At 45.1% G+C, this 22827-nt stretch overlaps 1 protein-coding gene across 2 annotated transcripts in view; it reads left to right on the top strand.

Moving 5' to 3' along the window:
- The first annotated feature begins 3232 nt into the window (after positions 1–3232).
- Sh3rf2 (SH3 domain containing ring finger 2) overlaps positions 3233–22827 on the top strand; it is a 110733-nt gene continuing 91138 nt past the window's right edge. The window contains exons 1-2 of one of the 2 annotated variants that reach the window (XM_057788237.1): positions 3233–3311; positions 4415–4899. In XM_057788237.1, the coding sequence (XP_057644220.1) occupies positions 4522–4899 (378 nt within the window). In that variant the 5' untranslated portion in view covers positions 3233–3311; positions 4415–4521. Of the gene's footprint in view, positions 3312–3840; positions 4900–22827 lie in introns of those variants that run through there. The other variant, XM_057788236.1, reaches the window with a different exon arrangement.

Here is a 22827-nt window from a genome sequence, read left to right as displayed (position 1 = left end):
CCGGAATACAGAAGGGATATGTTCGCACAAGCTCAGGCAGATAAGCCAGATCATACATGGTCTTACCGGCCAGAAGAAAGACTTGGATTTCAGCCTAAGGCCAGTAGGAAGGATGTTGAATAGGGGAACCAAACGATCAGATTTGCCTACTTTTAGCATGAACTGACGTGTAAACACAAGCAGCACAAGCTCCTAAGTACCGTACAGATAGTAAACAAGCGCACAGCCTGGAACGGCCTTGGAAGGAGGGTTGCTGGAGCGAGCGTGGTGCAGGGAGCCTGGAGTCTGGGAAGGATGCAGAGTTCACCTTTTTGTTTGTTTTTTTAGGAACTAGCTATTTGTCTGATTTGATGCCAAGGTAGTGCTTGGGAAAGCCAGAATAAAATCCCCATCTAAATCCATCCCTGTCTTCCAACACTTCAAAAGAAAAGGTCTTCTTGAGACTTCAGTCTCTGTGGGTGGTGTTATGGACCACCTACAAGTGTGATTTGAGGGCCCCCCACACCCCCAACCCACCTCCACCCTACCCCCACCCTCTCTCCCAGACAATACAAACTTTCTCTGTCCTGCTCCAGTGCCCAAAAACCTACCATCCTCACTCTGTGGTTTGAATTTCCAACTGCCAAATGCACTAGGAAAGGATAACCCACTGGGCTTACCTGCCTTCTTAGGACCTAGCGGATGTGATTGACTTCTCTTAGCAATGGAGGACTCCAGAGAATTTTGAGACCCCTGACTGTGTGGAAACAGGGAGGGGCTGTGAAATGGGGTACACTGAAGAAGGTGAGCGTCAAAGCACCCCAGTTTCCTTTATTCTTGTTTTCTTGGGTTGCTTCTGAAATCTGCTGATGAACATGGTGAACCTTGTATGTAAAAGTGTGAGGACTTATATAGTAAAGATACATGAATAGACTCAGGGTGTGTACAGGACTTTGTAACATGAAAACTCAGGTTTAAGATATAAGGAAGACCCAATGAGACAATTTGCTTAAAGTTTTCTCACTGGTATCTGGCATACATTAAACTATCTATAGCATTTCTATTATTGTTTTACATGTTCCATGCTTACGTAAATATGTTTCTTGTACAAGCTCGTGTGTGCATGTAGGCACAGGCGAGGGTATGTCGGGGAGATAGGATGTGTTTAAGAATCTGGAGGGAGGGCACAGTGCAAAACTCTGCTACAGAAGCTTGTGTTGGAGAACACTTTCTAGAAGGCAAGGGGTCTACAGGACAGGGCACAGAGGAGCTGAGGGGAAATGAGATTGAAGAATCTGAAGAGAGCTGCCCTCGTGGGCAGACATGGTAATGCAGAATGGGGTGGGATTCTGTTGAAACTCAGTGGGGATTTGGAAAGAATTCTCTGCAGTGGGCACATGTGGGAATTAAGACCTGAGACCAGAAGAGAAGACTACACTTGCTCCTGCCAGACATCTTCATTCTGAGCTTCATTCAGGTTTGATTTTTTTTTTCTTGAACTGGTGTGGAAGAACACAAGAAAGACCATCGATGGAAGGCTTCTTGATCCCCTCTTAAGATTTCCCAAAAAGCCATGTCGAAGTGATTTCCTGTGATAAAGAATTACTGTCAGGCAGGGCATTTAGAACAGTTGTAATATCCTGGCTAGCAAGTATGAGTGCCTAGGTTCAATCCCTGTCCCCCTCCCCCACCAAAGAATTGTTATCCCTATGCTTAAACATAAGAAGATTCAATAGATAGATAAAAAGAAAATAGGGAACAGAAAGAAAGAAAGAAGAAAGAAAGAAAGAAAGAAAGAAAGAAAGAAAGAAAGAAAGAAAGAAAGAAAGAAAGAAAGAAAGGAAGGAAGAGAAATTGATTTGTATTTGGGGTGGGGGACAGATTCTCACAATATAGCCCAGGATGACCTCAAAATCATGATCCTCCTGCCTCTGCTTTCCCACTACTGGGGTTACTGGTGTGTAGCACACACCCAGCCATAAGAAACCAGGAGGGGGAGGAAGAGGAGGAGGTGGAGGTGGAGGTGGAGGAGGAGGGAAGGAAGAAGAAGATCCAGCTTCTAGTTGCAGCTTTACCCTCACTTGCCAGGCAACTTGAGAGAATCTCTTGATCTCTCTGGGCACAGCTGCCTCATCTGCAGGCATGCTGATTGGTCAATCTGGGTCATTATCTTCTGACTTCTTGCCGTTGTCCTCATCCCTGATGAGGTTGGGTGTCCTCAAACCCTCTCTTAAAGCCTGCTCACTTCATGGCGCTGTAGTGAAGAACACTGCCTGCCTGCCTTCCGTCTGATGACACTGGTCACATGACCACCTTTCCTGCCCGTCTCATCGTCTTCTTCTGGGTGGTTAAGGTAAACAGTAGTGGTGTCCCCAAGTTGGTCAAAGGGTCAAGCAGGCAATACAGGTGAAGTGTTTAGAATAGCAGCTGACATGCGCAGGGGGCCACCCTGCTGAGATGTGATATCATCACCTACTTGATCAATTGGCCTGATTTGCAACTTGAACACATTATTGATAAATAAAAAATGGAACTTTAGCATCATTTAAAGAGTGTGGAATGGCTACAGGAAAGAGAGGAGATCTGGGGTCATTACCCCACCCCCACTCCCTGAGACAGGGTTTCTCTGTGTAACAGCCCTAGCTGTCCTAGAACTAGCTCTGTAGACCACCCTGGCCTTGAACTCACAGAGATCCACCAGCCTCTGCCTCCCAAGTGCTGGGATTAAAGGTGTGCGCCACTGCCACCCACCCAGCTACTTTTGCCTTTTTAAAAGACCTTCCTGTGCTCTGATTTTCAAAGTATGCGCATGCACACCCCACTTTTTTAAAAAATTGGAAGAAACTGCACCAAAGATTACTGAAGCCTCTCTCATCTCAACACGCAAGGAGTGATTATCACTTTTAAGACCAGTATTTTATAAGAGGCCGACTTATCTTTGAACCACAGCTATCATTAATATGTTTGACCTTCTCAGGAAATCCTCATAAAAGTTTAAAAATAAACACGGGCACTTGGCATGTTTCTAATTAAGCAACTTTAAGCTGCTTGAATGGGGGAGGAAATGGGGAAAGCAGGTCCACAAAGAATTCAGTGCTTGGTATCAAGGATGGATCAGCCCCAGCGTGTGGGCTGGCAGGCAGCTGCTGGCAGCGACAGTGTTAACAATGTTGGGTAAGGTGATCCCTTGAAACTGGAAGGACTTTATGGAAGTTTTCAAAGCTCCGGCTGCACAGCCCCTGGGAGGAAAGGAGGCTGGCCAGTTAGAAGGAGCAGCCCCAGCTGAGCCCAGAAAGAGGGTAGCCGATTGCAACTGAAATTATAGGCACAAGGTTAGTGGTCCCACATATTTCAGCGCGCCGGCAACTTTGGAGAAGACTTCCACCCCACCCCCACCCTGCGCCGCCACCCAGAGGCTCCGTCTCTGCTCAGCTCACCTCACTTCTGCTCTACTAGCGGCTGAGGGCCACCAGCCCTTTAGCCGAGCCCACCCGCGGTGTCCTTGGTCACCGGAGCCTGGGCGTGGCTGACTCGAACCCCGGAGACCTCTCAAAACCGGAAACTTGGTTTTCAGGCATCTGAAATGAAACTGTTTGTAAAGCCAGGATTGTTTTCAGACCACACACACACACACACACACACACACACACACACACTGCCTGTTCATGCTGCTTCCTTTGAGTTTCTGTAGGCTATGACCACAAGCCTGAATTCCTTTCTGCTGAAGCTGAAAGCCAGCCAGTACAATTGTCAGAGCAACTAAACAGGCCGCAGGACCTCACCTGGTAGGAGGAAGAATCTCTCTGGCTCTGCACTAATCTGCACTAATCTGGGGCGGAGGAAGGCATGGAGAGAAGAAGAGAGAAGGGGGAGGTGACAGAGTTAAGGCAAAACAATATTGGGGAGCAGGGATTTTTCTTGAATATTGCCAGAACAAACTAGGAAAGGAAGATCACTGGAGGGGAAGAAGTCTACATCTGCATGGGAGTCCATAAACACTTTCCTAAACTCTTCCGCTTGTGCTGCAGAGAGAAGACAAGCCCATCTGGGGGAGGGAGAGAGGGAGGAGGTAGGTGGATATCCTCCCAGAAAGTGTATTGTCAGGCCTAGGTCTGAGTTAATACTGTGCTCCAGGCAAGAGAAAGCTCCCCTCCTGTCCTTTCAGTGGAGAAGTGGCTCCCGGCCTGAGCTGGTCAGTTTCCTTTCCTTGCCTGGGCTCTCCACTCAGAGGCAGGGAGCCCTCAGTCACTGCGCAGAACTCCCTCTGATCCCGGCAGCAGGCTCAAGTCTTCTAACCTGCAAGACTGAATCAGAATGAGTCATTTGAAGCTCCCGGAACAAAGTACTTGCAGCTGCCTCTCAAGACACTGCCTCCATGTAGGTGGGACACACCTCTCGGGGCAGTCACATTTTTTTTCCTCCTTCCTTCAAACAGGCAGGGAATTCTGATGCTCCCAAAAGACCGGCTCTACCCCCTCGGCTCGACTGCCCCCTACGATGAGAACTCTACTTCTCCGGGTCCGACGGGAGTTTTAAAATAAAATGGATGATTTGACGCTACTTGATCTCTTGGAGTGCCCTGTGTGCTTTGAAAAGCTCGATGTCACAGCCAAAGTCCTCCCGTGCCAGCACACCTTCTGCAAACCATGTCTACAGAGGATTTTCAAGGCCCACAAGGAACTGAGGTGCCCGGAATGCCGGACCCTGGTGTTCTGCAGCATCGAGGCTCTGCCAGCCAACCTGTTGCTGGTACGTCTGCTGGATGGTGTGCGCTCGGGGCAGAACTCCTGGAAAGGGGGCTCCTTTCGCAGGCCTCGCATACTGACCTTGCAGGACAACAGGAAAACCAAGAGCAGTTCCAGAAGTCTACAGGCCAGCCCTTTCCGGCTGGTACCCAGTGTCAGGATCCACATGGATGGGGTAAGAGAAAACTTGCTTGCTAATGTCATGTGTGTTTGGAGGTTGGGTATGTGCATGCTGAGAGCTAGGGAGCAGACTACTTCCTTCATGTACAAAGACTTCCATCAGAGTGCTGGAGATGATTCCCCAGAATGGGCTGGGAGAGCTATGATCACTTTACTGAGACACAGTGGGAATTCTGAGCCTATCTGATCCATCTGACAAATCGTCTGAAACAGAACTTCTGATGCTTGCTAGATTCTCCTTTAGTTCTCGTCCTGAGGTAGTCGAAAGATGAAAGAAGTATTTGTAGATAGTTGTTTTCTGGTCTTTCACTTCTGCTAAGGGGCCAGACCAGTGCATGGGAACTGCTCTGGGATGAGGAATAAAGAAAAATAAATTCAACTGCAGGTTGGTTTTGAGATTTCGGAGAAGTTTGCAGAAGTCAGGTGTTGCTTGAATTTTTACCTAAATCTGTTTTCCCATCTCTTATCATAAAGTGCTGTTACGCGGACGATCACTCATAATCTGTTCAAAGCTATCGAGATACTTGATGCTCAGAATCACGCAGGAGGGAAGTGTCTATGTGTGTGGACTGATCGATGGCAAAGGTTAGGATATATGATCAAATAGATGTGTATAGACACACTGCCGATGTGTCTCTACAAAGCAAAGACAACACACAACATGTTCTAAGCAGTGGCATATTTAGGCCATCCAAGATGTGTATACTCTAAAGTCTGGCCTAAAGCAAGCTTTAATGCTCGCTGCAGGGTCCCAAGACTGCTCAGAAGAGTAGTGGTGGGTGGGAGCATTTGGCACTGGGCTCCCTCCTCACACAGAAGAGGCTTGCAGTGTTCATTCACAGCTGTTTCCTGAAGTTTTCTTCTGAGAGGTCAGTCTCTTGGAGTTCACTGCACCTTTAAGCCACCCATGTGGTAGGGTTGTGTGTAAAGATTCAAAAAAAAAATGAGAGCGGGAAGTTGGCGTGGCTTCTTCACTGAATTTTTTTTTTATTGCTGTTGTGCTTCTGTAGGTGAACACATTCCAGGAAAGGGATGGGCGCTCACTCCTCTGTAAGTCTCCTCAGTCAGTCAGAACCCACAGCCTGCAAAGGTAGAGGAGGGCGGAGAACAAACCTTATTCAAACCTACCTTGTTAAGAGAAAAGATATCAATGTCAGGGTTGGCAGATCGCCCTGGAATTCCTAACACTTGGAAACCTCTTCTCGCCCCTTGCCTATAAAAGTCTGACTTGCCTTTCAGGAGAGGGTCATCATTCACTAAGGAAATGCTGCCTAGAAGGAGGCAGGGCCCCTGTAAGCTTTGCCTACTTCTATTCAGGTTTCCCTCTTTCTCCCTGTTGCTAAGGAAAGTGCATTCGCAGTTGTCAGGGGATTGCACCATTCAAGATTCACAGAGTGCTCCTCCACAAGGGGGACTGAGAGCAGAAAATAGTAAGATGTTGAGAGTGGGTGTCCCTGGACCTCTTTGCGGGGACTTGGAACCTAGGGTGAAGAAGAGAGTGATGGGTCTGTGCCTACTCACCAAGCCACCCCGGACCCAGGCCTGTCATCGGGGCTGAAGCACGGACTCAAGTCCTTCAGGGTTCAAGCTTCTAGAGAGAATCTGTGTTCATAAACATGTTTTTCAAAGAGAAGGGCTGGCAGCCCACCACTGTCACCCCGTTCGTTCACTTCTTTCTTGGAAGGGTTCATCCCACGCCTCTTGCCTCTTGATGGGACTATGAACAAACCCATTCCTGGATGTTAAGACAGTGGCATCCTGCAGCTTGTTTCTACTTGCAGAAGTATACCTATCTTTCCTGTAAGTATGAAGCCTTTGTGCCTTCCAGTTAAGGCACGGATGCTGCACTCTGAGGGTGAACTCGCGTCATCAGTCAAATCCCCTGGAGTTATTTGCCCTTTCTGCCTCAGTTTATCCAACCAAGCCGACAGCCAATAATATTTGCTACCCCATCCCTTCTCTAAGACACTGTGAAATTATCTTTGTAACGTGCTGCATCACCATGGAAAACATCGGCCAGGGAAACACAAAGCACCATCATTATCGTTAATTTAAACACGCACTATGACTTTGGACAAGCCACTTAAACTGGCTGGGTCTCAATTTAAAATTCTGTAAAATGGGAAAATATATTATAAAAACCTAGAGCCACCTTGACACCTAACTAATTAATGTTTGCAAAGCACTATGACAGCCTTAGATGAAAGGCATTGGACGATCGTTATCATAGTAAATATCACTATTGGCTGTTTATTGTGCCCTGCCATACATGAGGCATTCTGCAAAACACAGGAGTTATAGCCCTTGCAGGAAAGCGGAACAGGCATTGTTATTAAACATGAGTCTATGGTGAACCCAGACCGTAGTAATACTAAGTCTAAGTACTTCCCTGAGCAGGGAAAATCATCTGTTGTCATAGGGTACCATTTTGTAAAACACCTCTTTCATAGGCCTCCTTCATAGCCTGGCAGGCTGTCAGAGTTCATTTAACTTCCTACTCACAAGCTTTTTAAGCCCAAAGTCTGTTCTGCTCGCCCAGGCTCATCCACCAAACAAGCTCATCAAGATCTCTTTGTTGGCTCAAAGAGACCTGATGCCTGTTGTGCCAGCAAGTATGCTAGGGTGGAACCAATAGCCACACCTCCTGCTGCCAGCCCAAGAGAGAGAAAAATCAGCTCATTGTGCCTACACATCTAAATCCCTCCCAAGCTGACTGTATAAAAAGAAATCTTGAGAAGTGGCTATGGGCTCTTACAACATGCAATTATTCCACCGAGTTGGGGAGCTCTGGTGGGCTCCTTATGATAAAAATCCCTCTGGGTCTTAGCCCAATGCAGCCAAGCCAAAGGAATTGGATAAGCCTTCAAAAGTTGCCAAAGACCTTCTCTCTCTTCCTTCTCATCCTGTTTAATGACATTTCTGAATTAAGACAAGGAAAAGAGATTTGGTGAAATTAAAAACCCAAACCCCTGAGTCTGCTCCCTCAATGGTTGTGTACTTCGACTGAGTCACTTAAACCTCAGGGCCTCCAATTCTCCATCAGGAAATTGAAGATAATGGCAGTGCCTACCTCAGAGGGCTCTTGAGAGATAGAAATGAGATGAGTCACGCCCATTAACTCTTCGTGCGTTGACTGGCTCGCGTTGCATGCTCAATAAATATTAGCTGGGATTGTTGGTGAAGTGACTCAACACTTTCTACTCAAAATTACCCGCCCTCTCTCACCCCCTTGTGAATTAGGTGCCACCCCAAAATGGTTCTTGGTGCCCTGATTATCTGGCTTGTGTGGTTTTGTTCCGAAGGTTCTGTGGCCCATAATTCAGGTATGGTACTCCCCAGCTTGTACTGGCCTTGAAAGCTCCCTTAGGGAAGGGAGCTCTGAGTTGGGAGGGAGAAAGTTCACAAACTTAACTTCTCTGAATTACCCCCCCCAAAAGAAACTAATTAAATTTTTAAAAGCATACCCAGAAAGCAAGTATCTGGTTCACCCCCCTTCCCCCCAAGCAACACTGATTCTTCATTAACTTTGCATTTTCTCTTTTCTCTGCCACGCTCTCTCTCTCTTCCCCAACACAAGTCTCACCGCCCTGGGTCTCTCAGGGCTGGACTTTCTCGCTGCTTTGTTAAGCACTGTGGCAATCACACCCCACATCAGCGGGAACACACCTGCTGTCACCATACAGAGACCAGGTGGCTCTGTCACAGAAACTTCTTCAGCTGCTGTTGCAAGCAACTGAGAAGCAAAAAAAACGAGGTCAGGGAGCACCTGAGGGAGCTGAGGTCGGGCAGAAACCACAAGGCCGTTGAGCCCTTTCTCGGGTCTTAGGTGTGTTCTAAGCAGTGATACAGATGGTGGGCTTTGCTAAATGAGCGAAAAGATTAAATCATTCCAGTCCCTCAAAACAGCAGGCAGGCGACACCTGGGATGACCATATGTAGCAAGTGGAAAGATTCAAGTAGGGAGAGGCTGTGGCTGAGAAATCAGGGGACACGGGTGAGTCTCCGACTTCCCTCATATTTCTCTGCAAACAACTTTGGATAAACACGGGGTCGCGAGTGTCGCTGCTGCCGTGCACCCACGGTGCACCAACTCCTAACTATAACCCACTCCCCCTTTCGTTGCTAACTGTATTCAAGGATTTCAGGTCAAATGGAGCTGCTTTTGTGCTAAGATTTAATATCTGTTTGCTGTGAAGCCTTAGGCGAGTCATTTAACATCTGTCATCCTCCGTTTCGGCATTGTAAAAGGGAGGTAATAATGGCATGCATACAGCATAAGGTCATCGTGAAGTTGAGATGCGATGATGCAAAGTGAGAGCTTAGCGCAAATGCCTGGTACCCAACAAGAGCTAAGACACGTTAGCAACAGCAACAGTAAACCCACAGCGCAGCCATAGAAAAGTCTGCTAAGAACAAGACCCTCCAAAACAACTGAGCAGTGCTTATGTGAACTCACAGAGACAGAAGCAGCAAGCTCAGGGCCTACACGGGTCTGCACCAGGTTCCTCTGCATATATACTATTTTTAGTACTTTTACGGGACTCCTGAATGTGTAAACAAGTGGGGTGTCTGACTCTCATGCCTTCTCTTGGGGCTCTTTTATTCTTCTATCAGCCTTTAAGCTTGGCTTGTCCAACTGCGATGTGATGGTTCTCATTTTATCTGATTATTTTTATTTGTCATGTTTTGTTGTTATCTCCTAGATACCTGTTCTTTTCTAATGAGAGACAGAAAGGGAGTGGATCCAGATGGGAGAGGATGTGGGGAGCAACTGGGAGGAATAGAGGGAGGGGAAACTGCATTCAGATATAAAAGAAAATTTTAAATATAATAAAAAATAGAAAAGTCTGCTGGTGCTGAGGGATGGAGGTATATACATAAATATTGAAAAATTAAGTAAAGAGGATTTGGGGAATATCAAAAGGAAAAGATGTTCGCAAACAGTCAGAGCTATCAGGACAGCACATCAGTAGATTGCCAGGGTTTGTGGGCTGGGGCAGGTGTGGCTGTGCAGGGGCAGCGTGAGAAATTCTGTGGCTTGATCCGATTACTCTGGGTCTTGATGGTGGTGGTAGGGCAATGTGTATGCACTAAATTCATAGAAATGAACACCAAGAAAACAGTCACCATACCATATGATAAATTTTCACGTGAGATTGAAAAAGGGAATGAGGTCTACACAGTTGTTCTTGGTATTGCCTGATTCCGACCAGACCTCCTCTGACTTCCTACCCCCTCCATGTGCTGGGAGTTTGGGGTGATTCTCGCAGGGGGCTCCTCCTTGTTTTAGAGAGCCCAGTGTTGCATGGCCTGCTTCGGTTGGTTAAAGGTGTCTGGCTCATTCCCCATGGGAGGCTACAGTTCTGAGGCAGGTGGGTGGGGCATGAAGTTCTCCTTAGCCAAAGTCAACTCTCCACCGTGAGGGAGACACCACCTCAGGATTAGCATATGCATACTTTCATGCTGTTTTCCTTTCTGCTTGTGAAAGGTTGCTGCACACAGGGCAGGAAAGAGGTTCGGGAGGGAAAGTACTTGGGTGGCTCAGGACCAATGAAGAGCAGCCCTATCTGAACCTTTCCAGGGTTCTCCTCAGACCAGACGAAATATACTGTTCTATCTTTTGCATTCTTTTCATTTTTGTTTACTCCAGATACCAGCCTTTCACACATGTGAACATCCTCAGAGGATGTCCCACAGAACTCCAGAGTCACACCTCGGAGGATGTCTCACAGAGCCCTAGAGTCACACCTCAGAGGATGTCCCACAGAGCTCTAGAGTCACACCTCAGAGGGTGCCCCACAGAGCTCTAAAGTCACACCTCAGAAGGTGTCCCACAAAGCCCCAGAGTCACACCTCAGAGGATGTCCCACAGAGCTCTAGAGTCACACCTCAGAGGATGCCCCACAGAGCCCCAGAGTCACACCTCAAAGCCATAAAGTTCTTTTCAGAGTGTTGTTGAGATTTTAAAAGACAATAGCCTCTAATAAACTGGGGATCTTTAAGTGGGGGATCATATAAACCATTTTCCAAGCTCCTCTTCCTCCTCCTCCTCCTCCTCTTTGGTGCTAGAAATTGAACCAACGGCCTCATACATGCCTAGAAAGTGCTTTGTTACTGAGCCACATTCCCAAACCCCTCTTGTTCATTTTTTATTTTAGGGAAAAGTCTTGATAAATCGCCTAGCTCGTTTTGAATTTACTCTGCCCCAGATGGGCCTTGAGCCTGCAGTCCTCTTGCCTCAGCCTCCCAAGCAGCCAGCTGTAGGCTTGTGCAATACAGTGAATTCATATTCCATATTTCAATGATGCTGCATCGCTTTCTCCTCCTTCGTTAGGAACTTAGTAATAAGACACACTCGGAAAGATGCTGTCTCAGAGTTTGTGGGCTCAGTCATATTTTTAAACAACTCTGAAACCCACCATTGCTGTTCTCTGCGGTATTTAACTCTGGCCAGTTTCTAGCTACAGGAGCTATGGTAACCTACACAGCAAAGTAAAGATATCCGTTTCCCACAGCTAACTCTCCAACTCTGCCTGACTAGAAACCCAGCTACCAGCACACAAGAACATAAGCCTGTATACAACGGGTGTGTCTGTGTACAAATTGGATATTGACTGTAAGATGATATCCCTCATAAGACATACTGTCTCTGTACTTATGACAGATAGGGGAGAAAAGAAACATGACCGTAGCTACTCAATGTAAGACACATCCAATTTTAGGAATGTTGAGGAGTGTCAGAAGTAGTATTGACTCGTTCCATTTACATAAAGCTCCAGAAAATACAAAATTATGAACTTTAATGATTTGGAGGTTAATGAAGATGTTTAGTGTAACACTATGTAAGTCTATTAAAATTCCCCATCCTGTATGCTTTAATGGATACATCTTTTTTTATTAATTAATTAATTTATTTAATTATTAAAGATTTCTGCCTCTTCCCCGCCACCACCTCCCATTCCCCCCTCCCCCAATCAAGTCTTCCTCCCTCCTCAGCCCAAAGAGCAATCAGGTTTCCCTGCCCTGTGGGAGGTCCAAGGACCACCCACCTCCATCTGGGTCTATTAAGGTGAGCATTCAAACTACCTAGGCTCCCACAAAGCCATTACGTGCAATAGGATCAAAAACCCATTGCCATTGTTCTTCAGTTCTCAGTAGTCTAATGGATACATCTTTATGTATGTTATAATTCAATAAAGTTGATTAATACAAAGAAGACTTAGACCCAGACTTACGGCCTATGAGAGTGTCAGGTAGTGAGGGAGATCATTCTGAGGGGAATGAAGCTTGGTCAATACAAAGAAACTTCCTATGACATAGGTGTTTTTAAAGATTGAAGGAGAATGAGGTCAAGGGATGAAAAGGGGGGGGTCTGGCCTGTGCGTGTCACTACAAGGGAAGACAGGACAGAGATGCGCTGAACAAGAATGGAAGCTGGAAGAGAAGTCAGAAGCAAAGAGAGAGGAGGCGGAGTGTTCTGCCTTCTTATCAGGGTGTCTAGATATCATTTGGAAGGTGCATGCCAGTAACTCCCTTAGTAAAGTCTTTCCAATGGCCCTGCCAAACTGGCTGCATGTCAGCATGTAGCCTTTCAGTTATATCAGCAGAGACTTGATAGATTTGATACAGCCAGGGGAGATATAGCTCAACAGTGCTCCGAGGCAGTGGCTGATCCCATGGGGAAATGGAGAAGCAACAGGAGGCAAAACCTTTCTTCACTGTTTTCATGGTCAGGTCACCTAGTTAACCCAGCTCATAGGCATGCCAGCCACAACAACACCCAAAGCAAGTGACAGAATAGTCCTTCATGAACAGCTTCCCGCAGCATGGTCTTTGTCAGCTACGCCACCCATGCACAACCCTATAGCTCCAACTCTGAGGCCAGACTACTCAAGGCCTGCCACAGCGTTCCCCCAGTGCCCGCCAGACACGGGCCCTGTCCCGACAAGCCACACTAGGAACTCTCGCTGAATTCATCTCCGATTTCAGTCAAGTCTCCAGGCTTTCTCCAAGGCACCAAGAGAACACAAAATTCATCTTTCGATACTGTGCTGAGAGTCCCTAGCCTACAGTCTAACCCGTGCTAAGAACCCCAAAGCGTTTATTGAAAGTTAGAGTAAATAAATGAATGAGTGCATGTCTCTGATAGACTTCATGGAACCATGAGCTAGCCCCTTGTGGTGCAGAAATGAGCCCTTCATGAATTAAGCCATTACAGAGCTATGCAAAGAATGAGCCACACACTATATTAGGGGCAAAGCACAGGGTGCCTGAAATGCCCTTGATGTGAGTCACCTCTTTAAATACCTTTTTAATGGACGAACATTACTCTGTTGAAAACATGGTGGGTCAGGTTCAAAATCACTTGGGTCATGAATTGCTAACCTGAAGACAGGAACTGCCACTCTGTATGCAGCTAACCTCCTTTGTCATACACCATGAATCTATATGCACTCCTTGGTTCTTGGTTCTTCATCAGAGTTAATTGGTAGTTAGTCACATAAGGGAATAGGTTTCAAAATAATTTGCCTTAGTTCCTTCCCCCAGCCCCTGGGATGTGTGTAGGTATCCCCATCTCTCATTTGTGTGTGTGTCTGTGTGTCTGTGTGTGTATCTGTGTGCCTGTATGTCTATTTGTGTCTGTATGTATCTATCTTTGTGTGTATGTCTGCATGTGTGTGTATGTGTGTGTGTCTGTGTGTGTGTATGTGTGTATATTTCTGAAGGGGAACAGATGTCTTAGTAGCATTTTAAAATACGTATTTCAATTTTCCTGTTACTTCTGATTAGACACTCCCTAAGATAAGCATACGAGACAGTGTTGTGGCTCAGAAGAAAAGCCCTGGTCTGACATGTACTGGTTGTGTGCTCTTGGGTAAGTTACTTAGCAACTCAGAATTGTTGGCATCAGCTAGAAATAACAGGGCACACCTCACAAAATGATTCTGAGAAGTGACAATGAGACGGTATTTATAAAGTACCCAGCCTAACGGTCTAGCACCTAGCAAGTTAACTGGCTTATGCTCATCCAGGTAGCCACATGTATCTTTTAAAACTACTACCCTACTCACCAGCTAAATGGCTATTTCTGCACTGTGAGCATGGAAGAAGCATGATCCTGAGGGCTGCAAATTGGCTCAATCACTAAAGCATTTGCCTTTCAAGTACAAGGGCTAGAGTTCAATGCCCTGAACCCATGTCAAAATCCTACACATGGTGGTGGCACCAGTGAGGCAGAGGCAAGAGAATTCCCAGGGCTCACTAGCCTAATTGGTGAGTTCCTGTCCAACGAGAGACCCTGTCTTCTATATATATAATTTTTAAAATTTTGTTAATTTCTATTTCATGTGCATTGGTGTTTTACCTGCATGTATGTCTGTGTGAGAGTGTCAGATCTTCTGAAACTGGAGTTATAGATGACAGCTGTGAGCAGCCCTGTGGGTGCTGGGAATTGAATCTGGGTCCTCTGGAAGAGCAGCCAACGCTTTTAACTGCTGAGCTCTTTCTCCAGTCCAAGAGACCCTGTCTGGAGGGAATTAGATGGCCTTCCTGGAAATGACACCTAAGGGTGCCCTCTGGCCACCACATGCATGCACAGGTACTCACCCGCGCACCCACACATCAAATAAAATAATAATCCTGGTGCCACTTGGAGAACAAATTAAGAAAAAAATCTAGAAGTTATCTAATACGGGGCCTGTCATACAATGAGCTGTTGTAGGCACTGGACATGGAGTCTTTCACTTTGACATTGGTGAAGATGAAAGCAAATGAAACATTACCCTGGTCCTCAAAGAGCCAAATATACTAACCCTGGCGATGCAGTTAATAAATCCTAAAAGTAGCACAGTGTGCTAAGATAACACAGGTAAGGGATCGCTCCACTTTGCCAACACAGTCCGTGTACAGTGCATCGCCTGAGTGCACTTCAACCCACAAACTCCCACTTAATATGTTTTTAATTTGTAAAAATGAATGTATTACTATGTGTATGGATGTTTTGCCTGCATGTATGTCTATGCTCCAAGTGCATGCGGTGTCTGTCAAGCCAAAAGAAGAAATCAGAGCTCCTGGAACAGAAGTTACAGATAGTTTTTAGCGACCATCTAGGTGTTAGGAGTTGAAACCAGGTCCCCTAGAAAAACAACCTGTAGTAGGAGACTGCTCATTCATTTCCCAGCCACCCAGACACAAATAGTCACACAGAAACTACATTAATTACAACACTATTTAGCTAATGACTCTAGTATATTCCTAGCTAGCTCTTATATCTTAAATTAACCCATTTCTTTCAATCTGTGTACTGCCACAAGACTGTGGCCTACCAGTAAGGTTCCTAAGGTTCTGGGTGTCCTTCTCCTTCAGCAGCTATGTGGCATCTCCTGGACTCTGCCTACTCTCTTTATCTCTGTTTGGATTTCCCACCTGGCTCTACTCTGCTAAGCCATTGGCCAAAACAACTTTATTCATTAACCAATAAAAGCAACACATATACAGAAGGACTTCCCACATCAGCAAACAATGCTCTTAATTGCTGAGCCATCTCTCCAACCCAAAGACTCTCAATTAATCTACATGCAGCCACTGACGTGAGTGTCAGTGGAATCTCCACTTTGTTATTGATTTTATTGAGCTCTACATTTTTCTCTGCTCGCCTCCCTTTCCCTCCCCTCCCCTTCAACCCTCTCCCATGGTCTCCATGCTCCCAATTTATTCAGGAGATCTTGTCTTTTTCTACTTCCCATGTAGATTAGATCCATGTATGTCTCTCTTAGGGTCCTTATTGTTGTCTAGGTTCTCTGGGATTGTGAATCATAGGCTGATTATCTTTGCTTTATGTCTAAAAGCCACTAATGAGTGAGTACATATGATATTTATCTTTCTGGGTCTGGGTTACCTCACTCAATATGATGTTTTTTAGATCCATCCATTTGCCCACAAATTTCAAGGTGTCATTATTTTTTTCTGCTGTGTAGTACTCCATTGTATAAACATACCACATTTTTCTTATTCATTCTTCAGTTAAGGGGCATTTAGGTTATTTCCAGGTTCTGGCTATGACAAACAATGCTGCTATGAACATAGTTGAGCACATGTCCTTGTGATGTAATTGAGCATCCTTTAGGTATATACTCAAAAGTGGTATTACTGGGTCTTGAGGAAGGTTGTTTCCTAATTTCCTGAGAAATCACCATACTGATATCAAAAGCAGCTGTACCGGTTTGCACTCCCACCAGCAATGCAGGAGTGTTCCCTTTACCCCACATCCTCTCCAGCATAAGTTGTCATCAGTGTTTCTTATCTTGGCCATCCTTACAGGTGTAAGATGGAATCTCAGAGTTGTTTTGATTTGCAGAATCTCCACTTCATACATGGTAGTTTCAGGCTCAGCTGGTATTGATATTATTATTATTTTAATAGGAGAATATAACTACAGGTCAAATTTTAGCATCCCTGTAATAGCTATGGGAGAGTTCAGGGAAGCAATTGAGGTTGTACCTCTTTTTTAAATTAAATTTATTTATTTTACATCCCAACCACAGTTTCCCCTCCCTCCTGTCCTCCTATTCCCTCCTCCTTCCCTCTGCCCTCCTCCCATCCACTCATCTGTTCTGTTCAGAAAGGGACAGGTCTCCCATGGGTATCAATGAAGCATGACTTATCAAGTTACAGTAGGACTAAGCACCTCTCCTTGTATTAAGTCTGGGCTAGGAAACCCAGTATGAGGAATAGTTTCCCAAAAGCCAGCCAAAGCATTAGGGACAGCCCCTGCTCCTGCTGTTAGTAGTCTTGCAAAAAGGCCATGCTACACAACTGTCACATATATGTAGAGGGCCTAGTTCAGTCCCATGCACTCCCTGGTTGTTGTATGGGAGCTCCTATGAGCCCAGGTGAGTTGTTTCTGTGGGTTTTCTTATGATGTCCTTGACTCCTCTGGCTTGTCCAATCCCTCCCTGTCTTCAGCAGGATTCCCTGAGCTCAGCCTAATGCTTGGCTGTGGATCTCTGCATCTGTATCCATCAGTTATTGGATGAAGGCTCTCTGATAATTGTGGTAGTCACTAATCAATGAGTTTAGCAGAATATCAGTAGGATTCATTGCACTCATATTTTTTTTTCTTCAATCATGTTTGGTTGTATCCTAGGTCTCTGGGCCATCCAGCCTCTGAGCCCTGGCAGGGCTCACTCCCATATCATGGATCTCAGGCTGGACCAGACATTAGGTGGCCACTCCGACAATCTCTGAGGTTACACCTTTTTTTTTTAGTGCTCATGGTCTGGGTCAGTAATGGATGACACCGATCCTACAAATTCAGAATACACTGAAACATATATGCTGAGTATTGAGTCCGCCCTGGTCCCAAGGCTTCTGTGTCTTTGGGTACCATTCACATACATAAGCAGAATTAAGAGAAAGAGTCTAAACAACATAGAGCATTCAGTATAACCCTTCCCCCAAAGGGCTAATAAGAGGACATTTGCCTGGAGAAGGAGGAAATAAAGCAGATAATCCTACAGATCTTGAAACAGACCATCCAAGCTGACGGCATCCATCAAAGGGCCAGGATAGGAGGGCAACAATGAGACATTTGCCACTTAGGAAGCTGATCACTCATGAGTCTATGTAGCCTTCATTCCTCTGGGAACCCAGTCCTCCTTCTCACACCCCAGATCAGTCTTAGGCTCATCTTGAGATTCCCAGGGTCGCCTGTTGCTACCCACTTAACCTCCACGGCACCTGTCAGCCTGCATGCTACAGTCTCTACTTGACAAGGGTGTTTCTTTTTTTTTTTTTTTCAGGTTTTTTGTTTTGTTTCATTTTGGTTTTATTGAGACACGGTTTCTCTATAGCTTTCGTGCCTATTCTGGAACTGTTCCTGTAGACCAGGTTGGCCTTGAATTCACAGAGATCCACCTGCCTCTGCCTCCCTGGTGCTGGGATTAAAGGCATGCACCACCACCATCTAGACAAGGGTATTTCTTGACTTAGGTCCAGGTGTGCTAGAAATGGCATGTAAGTGCTTGCAGAGGACTCAAAGGTAGTTTCAGAAGGAAAAAAAAAAAAGGAGTCAAACCAGAATGGAGCAGATTGCAAGAAGAGTACCAGGTGACTCGCATGTCTTCTGAGTAAATCGTCCCGGTTTTCACAGAACTAGGAATGATATCACCATACACATAGGAGTATTTTAATAGGTTACCAAGGCAATGCGAAAGAATCACTGGGCACAGAACAGGAATAGAACTGTGCAGGGCTGTGTTCAGGAACCGTGTTTATCGGCAATATTAACAAGCTGTCTGGATATGAGAAAGCCGGGGTGACAATAAATCTTATTTGGGACTTTTACTTAATAAACAAGAAAAATGGAGTAGGGAAAGAGAAAAATTCTCTTCCTTGGTCTCTTGAGAAGCAACAGAGGTGATCTTCCAAATCTCAAGTGTCTTCTTGTAGAGGAGAATTCCCATGGATAGAGGAACTCCAAGGCAATTGGCTCTATGCTTACAGGAAGGTGGAACCAGGTGAGAAAAAGGAAGCAGACAGGAGCACTGCCTCCCTCCTGAGAGAGTAGATAAAGGTTATGTAGGGGATGAAGGACCAAGTGCACTCACCGAACAAAATTCCCCCATCCCTTCCTTCTTAGTTCCCTTTACATTGGAAAGCGAAGTATTTCCCATTAAACACCATTATTGTTATTATCACTATCATCATCATCATCGTTTTGGTTTTTCTGGGTAGTCCCAGCTTTCCTGGAACTTGCTCTGTAGACCAGGCTGGCCTCAAACTCAAGAGATATGCCTGCCTCTTCCTCCCAAATTCTGGGATTAAAGGTATGTGTCACCAACACATGGTTTTACTTTTGTTTTCTCAGTTCTGTTGGGTTGGAGACTGGACATGTGACTTTCCTACCTTCTGTCATTCTCACCTCAAGACCTGGAGAGCAGGACAAAACTAGTCAAGGGGAGGGTTGGTTCTGATTGCTTGAGCAATGAGAGAGAGACCAGGAAAAGAAGCTACTAAAGGATGGACACAGAGGCTCATCATCAGCTTGACAATGACTGGAATCATACAGGATGAACCATGTTCCAGGCAGTGTGCAAAACAAACATGGTTTCCTTTACTCCCTATTGTTCCCTGGAGGTCTGCAGTATTTCTCATTTTTCAGATGAGAAAACAGGTAGTTAGCAGCACGGACAGGACTTCAACCTGATCTGCCTGAATCCAAGGCTTAAGCACTGAGCCGGGGAACCAAGGGGACCAGGACCCCCAGGATGTTTTCCTGAACCCTGTGGAGCCTGCACAATCTGCCATTGCTTACCACTTCCCACGGGCACCCATCTCTGCATGCTGATGTTTCTGAGAAGCTTCCAGAATGTGGTTAAATCCTCAGCTATCCCAGCTCTGTGATGACGTGTTGTCTTAGCCAGCACTGCTTTACCAGAAATTTAAATTTTTCAATCATATAAGAGTTTCCGGTGAGTGGAGAAGGAGATAAAAAAGAGGCTAGATTAAATGAGATAAAAGAGGAAGATAGATGAGAGAGGCCGAAAGGCTATATGGGAGGTCGGGATGATGGTGGGGAACCCCGCATGAGGAGAGAAGAGAGGAGAGCCAATTGGAAATCAGATGTGCACTGATGGGGAACTGGGGAGAGATATTTTATCAGGAGTTATGACAAGTTCTGGTCCAGAACTTGTCTGCTTCCCCCCAAACATAAACAGTGTTAGAGCAAAAATATTTATGTTCCATTCGCTATAGAAACCTGTCGTCTGAGTAGGTGGCAGGAAGTCAAGCCTGGACGTCAGGAAATTCAGCTTCCACCTGTCTCAGCTGAAAAGCAACCACGGGACACAAGGTGCATGGGGATGCTAGCAAACTTTAGCCGTGACTACGGTTTGAAGGGCAAGTTTCAAATTATTTTTCTCTATATTCTAGCATTCCAAATTTAAATTTTCCCCTTCCAGTTTAAGAGAATACGCAGAAGAAACAGAAATATCTAGATACATGTAATTTTAAGAAAAATTTTAATCTAAAGGTTCTCAGGGGGAAAAAAAGACAAAAATAGCTACCGTCTTGAGCCCTTCAATTTTTCAAGAGCCAGGATAATTTAAAACACAGAGCAATATATTGTCACAACAGGAAAACTAAGACTCAGGAGAAGCGAGACACATGTCCAAGGCCACTCATGTAGACTGGTTCCATCTCCATGCTCTAGATAGGTGGTTCTCAGCAACCTTTTCACGGGGGTCACCTGAGGCCATCAGAAAGCACAGATATCTACATCGTGATTCATAATAGCAGCAAATTACAGTTATGACATTGTAACAAGAATAATTTCATGGTTGGGGGTCACCACAACATGAGGAACTGTAATAAGGGTCAGAGCATTAGAAAGGTTGAGAACCACTGCTTTAGACACTCGCACCATGGGGTTTCAAGGTGAAGCTCTGCTCACCTGTACAAAGAGTGTGTGCAGCACACGGTTGTTTACTTACCATGCCTTCATGTACTTCTTTCAAGCCCTGTAACTAGTTTAAACCTTGGCACTCCCCAACCATACACACAGTGTCTATGTAAGTCACCTCATTCTTATATTCTGGAATCTTACATCTAAAAGAGGTTTTGAAGGTCTTCTAAAGCCAACTGGTTACCTCCTGCATATCTCAATCCTCCCTTTGACTGCCCAGAGAAAGGACCACCGGCAGGGCTTGGGTGCACTCTGTTCCCTCCACCTCTAGAGAACAATGAGAAACGCCTTACTGAAACTGAGTCACAAAACACATCAGCTCCATCTTAAATAGGAGCCTAGAACTTGTTGAAGGCAACTCAGTAGTATCCCATTATCAATCTTATTTTCTTCAAACTGAAGATTTCACTGGTCCCACCCAAGAATCTAGTTATAAGTATTACTAGCACAAAGGGCAGTAGAGAGCCATGGCTAAGAGCGTGCAGGGTGCGGGGAGCTTCAAAGTCATCATAACTGGCTTCAGATTCCAGCTCTTCTTGTTCATTAAGAATGGCGGTAACATACGACACACCACTCATCAGTTCTGGTGATAACTGATACATTCAAGGACTGACCTGTGTTCGTGATACCTGTCATTAGAATTATTGTCACACTTGAATACAAGTATTCATCCTATTTCACTGTGTGCGTCTGGTCCAAGGTCCAGTCATTTTCTATTTAAACAATCCACAAATAAATATGTTGGGGATTTGTCCCCAGAAGCACCTCTGAAGTGGCACCACACCACAGGTTCAAGTACCTCCAGCAAGAAGCACCACACTCCTAAGAGAATCTTGACTCTCTTTCCCTGTAAAGAGCCGCTAGCTATTGCAAACTGCTAAAACAACACCTTAACAGACATGCTAGTCTTCAAAGCCTTTTAGGGAAAAATATCCTTAGTTTCCATTTTGGAGACTATATTTCACTGTGTGTGTGTGTGTGTGTGTGTGTGCAGAGAACTGCTATAAATTAAACCCAGTGAAAGGAAGAAATTCCTCATTTCAGCGACTGCAGCAACCGACATTCATCACTATAAAATCTATCCTGAGTGTTCTCTGCAAACTGGACACTAAACTGGGCACTGGAATGTGACCATGAACAAGACAGACTGATGTGTGCTCTGTTAGAATAAGTAGAAAGGATAGCATGCGCATACACACGCATGCTTGCACACACATATAAATACCTGATGCAAGCACGCATACAAGCATGCACACGCACCATCTGTAGAGGAGAGGACGAGCAGTAAGGATGTACAGTGAAGCCAGCTGCAACCTGGCACTGAAGCTTAATCCTCCAGCTGAACTCTGGGAGATGGTGAATTCTGCTAGCAGGTGATAGATGCAGCGTGTTTATAGCCAGCATCTATGCACTGCTTGTCAAGAGCCGTCCTTGGGAGTAAACCAAGTTCTCCAAAGAAAAGAGTTACAACAAAATTTCAGGTATTGACTGTTGAAAATGAAGCCAGGCGGTGGTGGTGCACCCCTTTAATCCCAGCACTCAGGGAGGCAGAGGCAGGCGGATCTCTATGAGTTCGAGGCCAGCCTGGTCTATGGAGTGAGTTCCAGGATAGCCTGAGATATACAGAGAAACTCTGTCTTGAAAAATCAAAAAAGAAAAAAAAAGAATGGAAAAGAAAGTAAATGAGCTGACTCCTGCACACCAGCGGTACAAGTAAATAAATCGGGCACAGACACGTGGATATAAAACAAATGTTTAAAACAACAAAGAATCTGAATGAAGTATGACTTTTAGTTAACAGCTTATAAATACTAGCTTATTAGTATTAAATCTACTATCTGGATGTGAAACATTAGCCACAGATATAATTGGTTACAGACTATATAAGGAATCAATGTATTATCCTACTTATTTTTGTGAATCTAAAGAAAGTATTTTTTTAAGTAATAGAATAGAATATACTGAATAGAAGATATAAACAAGGAAGGAAACATAAATAAACTATTCTTCCATCTCAAAGTAATAATTATTTTGATTATTGTTTTAACAATAATTCCATCTCAAAGTAATTATTGGTTTTGGTGAATATTCTTTTAACCCTTTTTGATATATTTAAATCTATACCTATGTTTAAATAAGAAATTACCTCAATCTATCCGTATCTACCGTTTGTCAGTCTGCTCCCAAAATACAGTAAGCCTATAAATAAACATACTTGCATACTGTTTTAGATGCCTTCATATTGAATTAATGTACCTTAATTTCAGCCGGGTGGTGGTGGTGCACGCCTTTAATCCCAGCACTCGAGAGGCAGAGGCAGGCAGATCTCTGGGAGTTCGAGGCCAGCCTGGTCTACAAGAGTTAGTTCCAGGCCAGGCTCCAAAGCTACAGAGAAACCCTGTCTCGAAAAAACAAAAAACAAAAAACAAAACAAAAAAAAAAATTGAACTAGTGCTTGTC

The sequence above is a fragment of the Chionomys nivalis genome, chromosome 14 (genome assembly GCF_950005125.1).
Source record: "Chionomys nivalis chromosome 14, mChiNiv1.1, whole genome shotgun sequence".
Classification (NCBI taxonomy): domain Eukaryota; kingdom Metazoa; phylum Chordata; class Mammalia; order Rodentia; family Cricetidae; genus Chionomys; species Chionomys nivalis.
This window is presented reverse-complemented; position numbering and strand designations above follow the sequence as displayed.